Source organism: Diceros bicornis, chromosome 12, assembly GCF_020826845.1.
Source record: "Diceros bicornis minor isolate mBicDic1 chromosome 12, mDicBic1.mat.cur, whole genome shotgun sequence".
Taxonomy (NCBI): domain Eukaryota; kingdom Metazoa; phylum Chordata; class Mammalia; order Perissodactyla; family Rhinocerotidae; genus Diceros; species Diceros bicornis.
In genome coordinates this window covers 15,269,422-15,283,591 of record NC_080751.1, presented here as the reverse complement: position 1 = coordinate 15,283,591, position 14,170 = coordinate 15,269,422, and the positions used below count along the sequence as shown (strand labels likewise).

At 50.9% G+C, this 14,170-nt stretch overlaps 1 protein-coding gene across 1 annotated transcript; it reads right to left on the bottom strand.

Moving 5' to 3' along the window:
* Nucleotides 1-8,607: 8,607 nt before the first annotated feature.
* On the bottom strand, nucleotides 8,608-9,380 carry LOC131412279 (putative N-acetyltransferase 8B). Its single transcript, XM_058551904.1, has one exon. It carries the CDS (start codon nucleotides 9,307-9,309, stop codon nucleotides 8,608-8,610), a length of 702 nt encoding a protein of 233 aa, XP_058407887.1. The 5' UTR covers nucleotides 9,310-9,380.
* Between the last annotated feature and the right edge of the window lie 4,790 nt (nucleotides 9,381-14,170).

Below are 14,170 nucleotides of genomic sequence, written 5' to 3'. Positions count from 1 at the left end.
AAAAAATTGATCCTTTGCAGTTCCCTGCACTTATCTCACAAGGCTCCACCTCTGTTCATTTGTTCGTTCATTCATTCATTCATTCAAGGTACTATTATGTATGATGCTCCTGCTATGCGCCAGGCATCCTTTTCAGCTCTGACAATGTTGACAGAGCTGACGGGTACTGGTACAGTGCGTACTGGTGTGGGTTCTGGTCATTTCTCAGAGCCTATACCAGAACAGTTGTTAAATAGTTTGCACTGAGACGTAGCAGTAACTGAAACGGGGAAAAATAACACAAAACAGGAAAATCACTTCTCTATGAAACTTCCATGCTATGGGGGGAGCAAGGGGCGATGCTTCCCTTCCAAAACTCAGCTTGCATTTCGCCCCACATGCCCTCACCTCACAGACCAGTTGAGTCCCTAGCTTTATATTCTCATGGCTCCCTGAAGCCACAGTCACCATCATAATCAGGCATTTGTTCTATATCCAACGCTTATTTGGGGACCGGCCTTGTGTGGGAAGTCGGGACAGAGCAGAAAGCTTGGTAGACACAGGTAGTTCCCTCCAAGAAGCTGCTCAGAAGCTTTTGGTTATTGGGTGACACGTGGCCCCTCTCACCCCTGTGACAAGGCCTGGGCAGGAGATATGCTGGCTGCCCCAAGAAAGTATAATGGGGGCTTCTAGGAGAGGACCCTTGGGCAGAGACCGGAAGGAGGGGTAGGCCTGAGCAAGACAGAGAGAAAGGGAGCATTTCAGGCTGAGGGAACAGAGGCATGAAGACCCTGAGGCAGGACAAAGGCAAGGCTTTCAGGGAAAGATGGTGACACGGCCACCGAGGGAAGCAGAGGGTGAGGGCAGCAGTGGCCTGGCGTGAGGGCCTATGGTCCAGGTTAAAGAGTTTGACTCTGTTCCAAGAGCTCTGGGAGGATATTGATATGCTTTTAGCCGGTGATCCACATAACCAGTGGTGTGTAGGTTCTGTGTATGTGTGTGTCGGGGGGCAGAGTGGTTACTCTGGCTACATGTGGAGAACGGATTGGAAGAGGCAGGAATGGAAGCAGACATCACATCCCCAGAGGCTAGGGCAGCGGTCCAGACGAATGGAGGGCCCCAGGCACAGACATGCAGGTGCTCACTGTACAGGAGCGTCTGGCCAAGGAGGACTGGTGGGAACTAAAATCGGTCCTTACTCTTCTCACCAAGCTGTAGAGTGGTGAGAGCCCTGGCACAAGCTGAGTCTAACTACAGGAAAAGGCACCTTTTGTTATTGCTGCCCACTGAGCTGTGCATCCATTGGGCTGCATCTGCGTGAAGCGGATGCCTGATCTATACTCACAAAGGAGCCATCTGGGCTAGCCGAGGTCCTCAAGAGAAAGAGTGGCTTGGAGCAGAGTAGGGTGATGGAGATGGTAAGAGCTGCCCCAATTGGAGGTGCATTTTGAGGGCAGAAATGGCAGGAGTTAGTAATGAACTGAATGGGATGAAGACGAGGAAGGGGTCAGAGATGACAGCCAGGTTTCTGGCAACAGCGTCTCGGAGGATGCTGGGGAGAGACCAGACTTGGAGAGAAAGATCATGATGGCCCTAGGTCGAATCCTGCAGCCTCCTAAAGCTGGCAGCTGGAATCCTGGGCGGTGGATGGAGACTGCTGTGGTTCCGGATCTTGGGCCCCAACACGGCCACAGGGTAGAGCTGAACTAACACGAAGTCTGGGTGGTGAGTCGTGGGCATCTCTTACATTGTTTCCAGTACATTTCAATATTGTCTTGAAACATTTCAGTGCTAAGCAAAAGTTGAACTATGAATCAAAAGAGGCGAACAGAGGGTTCCAAAGTACAGCTGAATATTCCTAATGATTCTGTGGAATATTAACCTGTCAGAAACCTCACAGTGCAGCCAAGGGGCCAGAGGTCTGTGATCTGTCCCCTCCTCACTCTCCCTGTGTCCTCAGGGGCTTCTGTGGCTTCCTCAAAACCCAATGGCCTCACTTAACATTCAGGCTTTTCATCCTTCCTCACAGCCATGAACAATGATGTTGAGGATTTATTGCCATGAAAAAGAAATTGTCAAAGTAGAGCACCAAGCAATAAAAGATTATAAAACAGTATGTTTTAATTCATCTTTGAAAAATGTACCTTACAAATAACGTATACCCACAAGCAGGCAGAGAGAAACGTCTGAGTGGTTTCACCAAATGTTGGCAGCCCTCGTCCCTGAAGAGGGGACTCACGAGTGATTCTCCATGTGAGAGAGGGAGGCTAGATGCCCTGGCATATTTTCAGATGAAACTGAGGCTTGGGAATCTACTTGTCTCTGCCTCAGCCAACTCTGAGTGGTGAAGGGGCCCCGCTGAGACTGTGGACGCCTAAAGGCAAGGCAGGGGGTTAGTTCATCCTATGAGTTTATTTTTAATTGAGACGTTAACGTGAACAACTCAGTGGCTTTAGTACCTTCACCATGTAATGCAACCCCCACCTCTATCAGGTTCCAAAGCATTTTTATCACCCAAAGGAAACCCCTTCCCCATTAAGCAGTCCTTCCCTTTTCCCTCCTCTCCCAACCTCTGGACACCACGATTCTGCTTTCTGTATCTATGGATTTACATCTTCTGGATGTTTCTTTGAAATGAAATCATGCAATCTGTGAACTTGTACCTTCAGCTTCTTTTTCTCTATGTTTTCAAGGTTCACCCATGTTGTAGCACGTGTCAGTGCTTCATTGTGTTTGATTTATTTTCAGTGAGGTCCAGTCGATTCAGCCCCCTAGCGATCCTGTGAACAGCAGAACGGAACTGTGCCTGATCTTTGCACCATCCTCTCACATTCCGGTGCAATGTCAGGCATAGCTCCTCTGCTATTCACAGGGTTTTCATGGCCATTCTTTTTGGAAGTGGCCAGGTCCTTCTTCCTAGTCTGTCTTAGTCTTAAAGCTCTGCTGAATCCTGTCCACTGTGGGCCACCTGCTGGGATCGGAAATACTACCAGTGGCACAGGTTTCAGCATCACAGCAACACGCAGCCACCACAGTACACAATCCAGAGACAGGTGATGTGGTTCCCTGACCAGGAAGCGAATCTGGGCTGCAGCGAAGGGAGGGCTGAATCGTAACCACTAGACCACCAGGGCTGGCTTTCTATGGCTGAATGACATTCCATTGTATGGAGGCACTGCATTTGTTTATTCATTCATCTATTGATGGACATTTAGGTTGTTTCCACCTTCTGGCTGTTGTGACTAGCTCTGCTGGGAACATTCCTCTACAAGTTGTTGGGTGAATACTTGTTTTCAATTCTTTTGCTATATACCTGAGGTGGAATTGCTGGGTCATGTGGGAATTCTGTGTTTCACATTTTGAGGAACTGCCCAACTGTTGTCCAAAGTGGCTGCACTGTTTTCCTTTCCCACCAGTAATGAGTCCTATTTTATTGTACTCTCTGCCTCAGCACATCCGTCTGGCACCTACAGGGAGAGACAGCTGCTATTCACTGAGGAATTAGCAGCCTGGCACCGTGAGAAAGCTGTTTTCCTGCGCTGTACTATTTGATATTCACGACAGCCTAAGACTAAGGTTGATATTAAGGTTTCCATTGTACAGCTGGGAAACCGAGGCCAGAAAGCTGAGCTGTCCGGCCCGAGCCCCCACAGAAGGTGGCAGGGTGGAACTCAAGCCTGGGCAGCTCTGACCCCAGGCCTGCTCGCTGTGCTGTTTCAGAAGCACATGCTGACCCCACAGGCAGGTTCTGACAAGTGTTTGGTGGATTATGAATCAGTGTCAAGTACCGTAAGCGAGGAGAACCGGCTCTGTCTGGTAGAGTGTGAGATTCTCCCCAGAACCCCATCATGTCCATCTATCGCCAGTGGTCCGGCCATGCTAGACCCAATTCCAATGTGTGACTAAGGCTCTGTTCTTTCTTCAAGATCCAGTTTAGTGCTGCCTTCTCCATCAAGACTTCTGACCTCTCGCAGCCAGATGGACCTTGTATCTGCTCCTCCTTTGATATCTCTGCACTTCTCATTAAGTCTTTATATTGCTGTTAATTTGTTACTTGCTTAACAAGTAATGGTTAACTTACGAAGTTTCATTAGACTGACATTAACAGTTGCCGGTACTCTGATAAACTATTTTATTCATTTTCTATTACTCATAGACCCTTGATTATAATAGGTGATTCTATTTTTGGAACCACCGTTATTCCAAGAGTGGTGGGGTTTGAGAGGAACATGTCAGTGGAATCCTACACTTGTATCTATGAAGAACGTACCCATCCTGGACCAGCCCAGCCCAGAAATGTACAAGGGAGAGGGAGGTAGACAATCAAGTGGCAGTCTGTTTTGGAAGTCTCAGGAAGAGGAGAAAAGTCAACTCAGGCTCATTTAACTGAAGTGTCTGGAAAGAACACTGTCTCTCCTGACCTCTCATCAGGACTCCCATAACCCAGCCTCAGGTCAGTGCCCTGGACTTCCACTGAGAACTCATGACGGACAGGAGATGAGTGAGGGAAAATAACAGCAAATCACTTCAAGGGGAAAGAGAGTAGAGAGACAGAAAGATGTTCAGAAATCTGAGGACAAGGATTCCATCTCTGTAGAAATATTCTCTAACCTAACTGTGAGCTAATTCTCTGAGAAAGGGAGATGGTATCAGGTCCCAACACTCAGATTAGGACAGCTCAAGGAGATTTTATAGTTATGGATCAGCAAAGGGACTAATTAAGTAGGTGTGGGTGGACAGAGGGGACAAGGGATGGTACAGGAACCAGGTGAGTTATTGCGCAGAGGCCTGAACTGAGGTGGGAGGGAGAGGTCCTAAGAACCTGACCCAGCAGCTGAGGAAACAGGCTGCCCTGCGAGGTCTAGGGACGGAGCCAGCCCAGGGGACCTCGCAGGGAGGGGGCCTCACTCTCTTCCTCCCTCCAGTCTCCTGCCAGCCTCCTCCCTCCACACACGCTGGTGAAATCCAAGCAGAAGCCAAGGGGAAGGGGGGACCTCTTGCCGGTACATAAAACTTCAGCCTTCAAATTGAACAAATTACTTACTAGCTGAAAAAAACTGTGAATGAAAGTTTGGAGTCAGCGTTCTAGGTTTTCTTACCGCTGGATCCAAGTCTCTGACCTCTAAAATTATCTTGACCATGGCCTCCCTCTTTCCTGCCTACTTTCTAGAAACTCTCTGTTCCTACAGCTGCCCTTGGAGTCCCTGCACAAATCACAAATCTGCATTTTGCTGTTTCCTGAAGCCACTGCCTCCCCTCTGCCTGCATTCCCACAGGCCTGCAGGACCCACTGCCCACAGCCCCAGGCAGCAAAACCACTTTCTCCCCTGCCCTCCCCTCCCATTCTCTCTCTCTAACACACACACACACACACACACATACACACAGAGCGACATCCTAACTCTGCCAAAGTTCCAGGACTTCAGGGGGTGACCGTGACTTTGAGATTCCTCAGGAGTCAGTGCTCTTGCTCCGCAGCAGAAGGGGACACAGGCGTCCTCAAGGTGACTCTTATCAGGGGCTTGGGGGTAAAGGTGGCACCTCCCTCGCCCAGTCTGTGTGGTGACAGCTGACTCATGGCATGGCAGCAACTGTCCCAATAAAAACCTCTCATCATCCTTGCTCTTGCCAACATTTTTATCCTCTTGTAGGAATTAGAGCCATCTAAACTCTTCCTTTTTTTTTTCTAATTTTTGTAAAGTTGAATTTCATATAACATAAATCAGTGTAAAGTGTATAATTCAGTGGCATTTAGTACACTGACCATGTTGTACAACCTCCACCTACATCAAGCCTCAAAACGTTTGCATCACCCCAAAAGAAAATCTCTGCTCATGAAGCCATTACTCCCCATTTCCCCATCCCGAAACCCCGGGATCCCCCTAAACTGTCTGGATAACCTCCTTTGGAATGTCAACATTTGGGCCTCTGATCTCTCGTTAAATTTCTTGTCTATCACATCTGGTGCCTGGGTCTGAAGCTCCAGTTTCACTTCCTGTTCCCTGTAGCCCACTCTCTTGACTCAACACCCTCCTCCAATTCACAAACACAGGTGCACTCCCTTGTGCAGCTGGGGGCCCCTTACCTGAATCCTTCAGGAAAGACCTGCCTAAAACTTCTTTGGCAGTGAGTGTGGATTTGGTCTGGGAAGATGAGCCAAGGAGTCACCAGCCAGGGCCCAACTGGCCTCTGTCCCCAGCTGTTAGAGCTCACCAGCACCCTCATGAGGGACGACCAGACAAGGGGGAGCATCGACCAGCTGAGGGGACCCCTGACTTCCTCTGCCTGGGGAGAAGCCAGAGGCTCATGGGGGTCTGGCTGCCATGTTGCATTTAGAAGACAGTGTCCAGGATTTACACTAATGTGCTAATCTGAAATGCGTGGCCATAAAAACTCCATATTCACGCTTCTTCTTAAGAAGCTTCCAGGCCATGTTCTGCTGCCGGTCTAGGGACCACCCTTGAGTAGCAAGGGACTAAATAGCAATAATGGCCAGAATCTAAGTAGGATGAACTGCTTCCTCCCTGTCCAAACACTTACCCCTGCCACTCAGCTGAAAATGGGAGGAGCTGAACAATCAGAGGTTGGGTGTGGGAGAGGTGGAAGGAGCATGTTCTAGGCAGGGGGAACACATGGGCTAAGCCCTCAACAGAAACAGAGCTTCTGTTTGTTGAAAGAACTAGAAGCTCAGTGTGGCTGGGCAGTGAGTGCAGGGATTGGAGCAGGGGATGGACAAGCTGCATACCTGGTTGTGAATTTTCAGGAACAGAAGCCCTGACCCCTCTGCGAAGCCCTCCAACAGTGAGTGGGTTGGTGGCCTTTTGATGTCCTTCCGGTTGCCCAGTACTACTCCCATCTCCACACCTATGACAACATCTCTGCGCTTGCCCGTCCCTGGTCTCTCAGCCCACTCCGGCCTGTAACCCCCTGGAGGGCATGCTCCACATCTGTCTGGGATTACTAAAACCATTCAGTTGTTATTTAAGAAGCTTATCCAACCATCAGGACCTCTGTAGGCCTCTCAACTCCAGCATGAGCCAGTACCCACTGGGAAACTCCTCCAGAGAGGCCACCTCCCTGGACCGGGAGAGCTGGTGGGAGCAGCAGCGGCTGCTGCCTGTCTCTTCCTGCCTCCCTCAGAGATCCCGGGCCTGAGGCCCCACCATTCAATACACTCTGGAACCAGGAGGCAACAGAAGCTTGATTGAAAGAGAAGCAGGGGCGCAGATGAACAGGTCATTTGGATGGAGGGGTTTTCTGAGAAGCCTGGGGGGAAGGTGCAGAGGCAGCAGGCCTGGAGGAGGTAGATGGCCTGGCAGAGGGGACTGTGGGGGTCCCCCAAGGCCAGGGAGAAAGGAGACCAAAATGGAAAGGACTGAGTTGAGACCCATGGCCTTGGGCAATAAAACACGAATGTTTGGAGCCACCTCATGACGTGGTGACAGGTCCCCATTCAGGTGAAATGTGCCTGGAACAGCGTCAGTTGGCAGGATTGGGCCTGGTCTGTGGCCTGGCTGACCCTTCAGAGGAGATAAGCTATGAGCAGGGAACAATGTTTGTGTCACACAAACCAGACTGAAAGGGCAACTGGACTTCCTGCGTCATCAGGGGACTCACCAGATCCTGGGACTCAGCCTCTGGGCTGGAGGACCTGGTGAGAGGCTCCAGACTATATCGGGGCTCACCAGGTGCTGGTGACACCCCAGATGGGAAAGGGTACACGGTGCTGCCTAAACCAGCACACCTGGCCACTGTGTCAGAGGCTTCAGGGCCCAGTGACCAGGCTTGAGGCAACTGTATAAATCTCATCTCTGAGCATTTGGGGACAGAGGTGGGGTCCCATGTGTGGCAGATCTGGGAAACTTGCCAATCCCGTTTCCTCTCCCTGGACACGCACCTTCCCGGCCTCCTTTCAGGCATGTTGGGGCTGCGAGACTGGGGTCTGGCCAGTGGGATGTGGGTTGCGTCTCTTCTCAGTCCAGCCCCTGTCAACATCCCACACTCTGTCCCCAGACGCCTTCTTCCCCTTCAGCAGCAGAGACCTTGGGGCCATAGCGGATTGATGGCATCCTTCTCCTCCGCACCCCTCTGCCACATGGCTTTCAGCTCATCACACTAAAGCAGCGGGTCCATTTCTCTCCCCTGGGGTCTGGGTTGTCAGCAGAGGTGACACCAGCAGAAGCTTGAAACAGAATTGGCTTGCGTCTGCGTGGCTCCGCCTTCTCTGCCATTACCTCTAAACCACACCTGAGCTGGCCTGCTGGAAACCAGAGTCGAGTCACCGTGTCATGCCAGACCACCCAGGACACCAGGACAAGGCTATCTGAGACCAAAAGAGCTGCCCAGCCTAGCCCTGCCAAAATGGTGACCCACTGACTCAGGAGCTAAAGAAATGTTTATTATGAAGTTGTGGGGATTTTTTAGGCAACATTCTCATGGCACTTGACAAATGAAACACCGGCACCCCAAAAAAGACTGATTAGAGCAGAGCCACCCCACGCCCAACCATGCTGGGTTCCAATACGAACAAGCAGTAAGCGATTCCTGTGCTGTCACAGTGAGATTTCAGGGTTGGCCTGTTCCTGCAGCAGAGCTGATCCTCCCCTGACTAGTCCACCAGAAGACAGATCAGAAACACCCTCCCTGCCCCGGTGCCTGAGAGACCTGAGCACAGGGGACCTGGTAGATGAAACGAATGAAAGGGACAGCCATTAGCCTGAAGCTCATGAAGAAGTACTGGTGCGTCTTCTGGAAGCCCATGCTCTGGTAGAGAGTCAGGGCAGAGGGCTGCAGGATGCTGGTGCTGAGGACGACTTCACTGGAGCCCTGATCCCTTGCAAACTGGAGGACAGTCCTGACCAGGGCTTTTGCTATCCCCTGACCACGGTGCTCCAAGGCCACACTGAGGTGAAGCAGCTCCCACTGCCCCTTCCCCAGGGTGGGCTCCTGAATGCGCAGAGCTCCCAACATGCCCACCACCTGCCCCTCGGCCTCAACCACCCAGAAGCAGGAGCCACGCTCACTGAAGTAGGATTTGGTGATGTCAGACAAGTCAGTCTGCAAAGACACGACTGGGAACAGGGTCCAGGAGTATTTGGCCAGAAACCACAGGGCAGCGAGGAGGGTGAGGCTGGCCATGAGGGCCAGGAACCAGGAGCCAGAGACCAGGAATAGGGCGAGGGGCCCTCCAAGCAAGAGCACGAGGGTTCGGGGCAGCTTGAGGGTGTGGAGGAAGGTGGTGGGGACGTGCTCGGCCATCCCCTGGGAGAACAAGGCCAGGACCGTTTTGCGGTCGCTCTCCTGGTATTTGCGGATGTGATAAGGAGCCATGGGAGCCTTCTTGTCTGAGTCTCCAAGTCCACCAGAGAGAGAGCTAGGTGTCCCTGCACGCCTTCCCGGCAGCCCTGGGGAAGACACAGGAAGCCATGTGAGTGCCGCCATCTCTCCCACCTCTCAGGGAGCTGGGGACTCTGCTGAGGGTTTGTGTTTCTGCTTCTGCCAAAGAGTAAGCAGGCCAGAGCCCCTGGGAGAAGATGTAGGGGCTTCTCCCAGAGCCCCTGGGAGAAGATGTAGGTTGCAATTCAACCCGGCTGCATGCCTCTGAAGCAGAGTGATCTTGGGCATGTCACTTAACCTCTCCCGGCTCTGTTTCCTCATCTGTAGAACATGGTAAAATAAAAACCTGCATTCTGGAATTGTTCTGAGGTTTTAATGAAATAACATATACAAAGCACTTCTCCACCCTCCTTCCCATTTCACTGGCTCTCTCAGTTTCTAGGTACTTTGAGGCAGCACCTCCATACAGTAGAGAGTCCAGGTGTCCCCAGCCCTTAGGTTCCTCTCCCAGGGACCATACAACTCACTATTATCCTGTGTCCAAGCACAACTTTCAGCAAAGGCTCCTGCCCCCTTGATTGCAAATTTTTAGGCTGCTGTGGTGGCATAAGAGCCAAACACCAAAAATGGCCCAGCCATGAGAGCCAGAGGAGGGTCCGGGGCTCCAGGCCACAGTCAGAGCACTGTCCTTCCACCCATGTCCTCTCACCTGCTCCCACAAGAGCCTTGGGTGCCCAAGGTGTCCTCAGCTCGGCCACTGCCCTCAGCCTCCTAACAGCGTCCAGGAGAGACTGTCCAGGGCCTGCTCCACCTCTGGGAAACAAGTCCCAGATGGCCTCTTCATTGGTTGGCTCCTGGATGTTTGATAATCATCAACCCAGGATCAAGGAGCTGGGCTACGACAAAGCAGAGAGCCCATCCTCCGTTCACCTGTGTGATCATCAGGGATTTAGTCTGGAGGGAGGAAGCAGGGTCCTGAGCTGCTTATGGCTCTTGTGGACGGCCTAGACCCCTCCTCCCATGGTGGTTCAGGCCTGGAGCAGCATCCACCTGGCCCCTCGGTGCTCTCTGATGTCCATCCTCAGCCCCTCCACTCAGCTCCTGGGAGCTTGGGGAATGCACCCCACTCCCTGTGCTCTGTGCTCACAGGCTAGAGTCCAGGTGCCCTGGCTAGCCACACCGGGTCCTTCACAGCTGGGCTTCTCCCTGCCTAGGCTTCACCTGCTCCAAAAAAATTGATCCTTTCCAGTTTCCTGCACTTACCTCATCAGGCTCCACCTCTATTCATTTGTTCATTCATTCATTCATTCATTCCTTCAAGGTACTATTATGTATGATGCACCTGCTCTGTGCCAAGCATCATTTTCGGCTCCAACAATGCTGACAGAGAGCTGACAGGCACTGGTACAGGGTAAAGCTGATGTGTGTTCTGGTCGTTGCTCAGAGCTTGTACTGTAACAGTTGTTAAATAGTTTGCACTGAGATGTAGCAGTAACTGAAACAGGCAAAAATAAACAAAACAGGAAAATCCCTTCTCTGTGGAACTTCCGTGCTATGGGAGGGAGGAAGATACTTCTCTTCCAATAATTAGCTTTCATCTCGCCCCACATGCCCTCACCTCACAGACCAGTTGAGTCCCTAGCTTTATATTCTCATGGCTTCCTGAAGCCACGATCACCATCATAATCAGGCATTTGTTCTATATCCAACGCTTATTTGGGGACCGGCCTTGTGTGGGAAGTCGGGACAGAGCAGAAAGCTTGGTAGACAGGTAGTTCCCTCCAAGAAACTGCTCAGAAGCTTTTAGTGATTGGGTGACACGTGGCCCCTCTCACCCCTGTGACAAGGCCTGGGCAGGAGATACGCTGGCTGCCCCAAGAAAGTATAATGGGGGCTTCTAGGAGAGGACCCTTGGGCAGAGACCGGAAGGAGGGGTAGGCCTGAGCAAGACAGAGAGAAAGGGAGCATTTCAGGCTGAGGGAACAGAGGCATGAAGACTCTGAGGCAGCACAAAGGCAAGGCTTTCAGGGAAAGATGGTGACACGGCCACCGAGGGAAGCAGAGGGTGAGGGCAGCAGTGGTCTGGCCGTGAGGGCCTATGGTCCAGAGTTTGACTCTATGGTTAAAGAGTTTGACTCTATTCCAAGAGCTCTGGGAGGATATTGATATGCTTTTAGCTGGTGATCCACATAAGCAGGGGTGTGTGGGTTGTGTGTATGTGTGGGGGGCGTGGAGTGGTTACTCTGGCTACATGTGGAGAACGGATTAGAAGAGGCAGGAATGGAAGCAGACATCACATCCCCAGAGGCTAGGGCAGCGGTCCAGACGAATGGAGGGCCCCAGGCACAGACGTGAAGGTGCTCACTGTACAGGAGCGTCTGGCCAAGGAGGACTGGTGGGAACTAAAATCGGTCCTTACTCTTCTCACCAAGCTGTAGAGTGGTGAGAGCCCTGGCACAAGCTGAGTCTAACTACAGGAAAAGGCACCTTTTGTTATTGCTGCCCACTGAGCTGTGCATCCATTGGGCTGCGTCTGCGTGAAGCGGATGCCTGATCTATACTCACAAAGGAGCCATCTGGGCTAGCCAAGTTCCTCAAGAGAAAGTAGTGGCTTGGAGCAGAGTGGGATGATGGGGATGGTGAGACCTAGCCCGCATGGAGGTGCGTTTTGAGGGCAGAAATGGCAGGAGTTAGTAATCATCTGAAGGGCAATGAGAACGAGGAAGGGGTCAGAGGTGACAGCCAGGTCTCTGGCAACAGCATCTAGGAGGATGCTGGGGAAAGACCAGACTTGAGAGAAAGATCACGATGGCCCTAGATACCATCCTGCAGCCTCCTAAAGCTGGCAACTGGAATCCTGGGTGGTGGATGGAAACCGCTGAGGTTCCGGATCTTGGGCCCCAACACGGCCACAGGGTAGAGTTGAACTAACATGAAGTCTGGGTGGTGAGTCAGTGGCATGCCTTACATTGTTTCCAGCACATTTCAATATTTTCTTGAGACATTTCAATGTTAAGCGAAAGTTGAAGTATGAATCAAAAGAGGAGAACTGAGGGCTCCAAAGTACAGCTGAATATTCCTAATGAGTCTGTGGAATATTAACCTGTCAGAAACCTCACAGTGCAGCCAAGGGGCCAGAGGTCTGTGATCTGTTCCCCCTCACTCTCCCTGTGTCCTCAGGGGCTTCTGTGGCTTCCTCAAAACCCAGTGGCCTCAGTTAACATCAGGCTTTTCATTCTTCCTCACAGCCATGAACAATGATGTTGAGGATTTATCATCATTAAAATCAATTTTCAGTGTATAGCACCAAGCAATAAAAGGTTATAAAACGGTATGTGTTAATTCACTTTTGGTAAATGTACCTTACAAATAACGTATACACATAAGCAGGCAAAGAGAAATGTCTGAGTGATTTCACCAAATGTTGGCAGCCGTCGTCCCTGGAGAGGGGACTCACGAGTGACTCTCCGTGTGAGAGAGGGAGGCTGGACACCCCGGCACATTTTCAGATGAAACTGAGGCTTGGGAATCTACCTGTCTCTGCCTCAGCCAACTCTGAGAGGTGAAGGGGCCCTGCTGAGACTGTGGACGCCTAAAGGGATGGTGGGGGGTTAGTTCACCCTATGAGTTTATTTTTAACTAACCACGTTAATGTGAACAACTCAGTGGCTTTAGTACCTTCACCATGTGATGCAACCCCCACCTCTATCAGGTTCAAAGCATTTTCATCACCCGAAGAAAACCCCTTCCCCATTAAGCAGTCCTTCCCTTTTCCCTCCTCTCCCAGCCCCTGGTCACCACTAATCTGCTTTCTGTCTCTGTGGGCTTACCTATTCTGGATGTTTCCTTGAAATGGAATCATGCAATCTGTGAAGTTTTATGTTCAGCTTCTTTTACTTTATGTTTCAAAGGTTCACTCATGTTGGAACAAGTGTCAATACCTCGTTGTTTTTTATTCATTATTTTCACTGCCGCCCAGTCGATTCAGACCCTAGTGACCCAGTGACAGCAGAGCAGAAAGTGCCCAGTGTTTTGCACCATCCTCTCACCTTCTGGCACAAGTGAGAGAGCACTCCACTGCTATTCACAGTATTTTCATGGCCAATTTTTTGGAAATGGATATCTAGGTCCTTTTTCCTAGTCTAAGTGTGGAAGGTTCACTGAAACTTGTCCACCGTGGGTGACCCTGCTGGGATGGGAAACACTACCGGTGGCATAGACTTCAGCATCACAGCAACAGGAAACCACCACAGTATGACAACTGACAAATTGGCGGGGTAGTTCCCGTGACTGGGAAACAAACCTGGGCTGTGGTGGGGAGAGCACCGAATCTTAACCATTAGACCACCAGGGCTGGCTTTCTATGGCTGAATAATATTTCGTTGTATGGAGAGACGGCATTTGTTTATCCATTCATCCACTGATGGACATTTGGGGTGTTTCCACCTTCTGGCTGTTGTGACTAGCGATGCTGGGAACATTCCTCCACAAGTAGTTGTGTTAACACCTGTTTTCAATTCTTTCATTCTATACCTGGGGTGGAATTGCTGGGTCATGTGGTAATTCTGTGTTTTACATTTTGAGGAACTGCCCAACTGTTGTCCAAAGTGGCTGCACTGTTTTACTTTCCTACCAGCAATGAGTCGTGTTTTATTTTACTCTCTGCCTCAGCACGACTGCCAGGCACCTACAGGGAGAAAGACAGCTGCTATTCACCTAGAAATTAGCAGCCTGGCACCATGAGAAAGCTGTTTTACTCCTCTGTATGGTTTGATATTCACGACAGCCTAAGACTATGGTGATATTAATGTTTCCACTCTACAGCTGGGAAACCGAGGCCAGAAAGCTAAGCTGT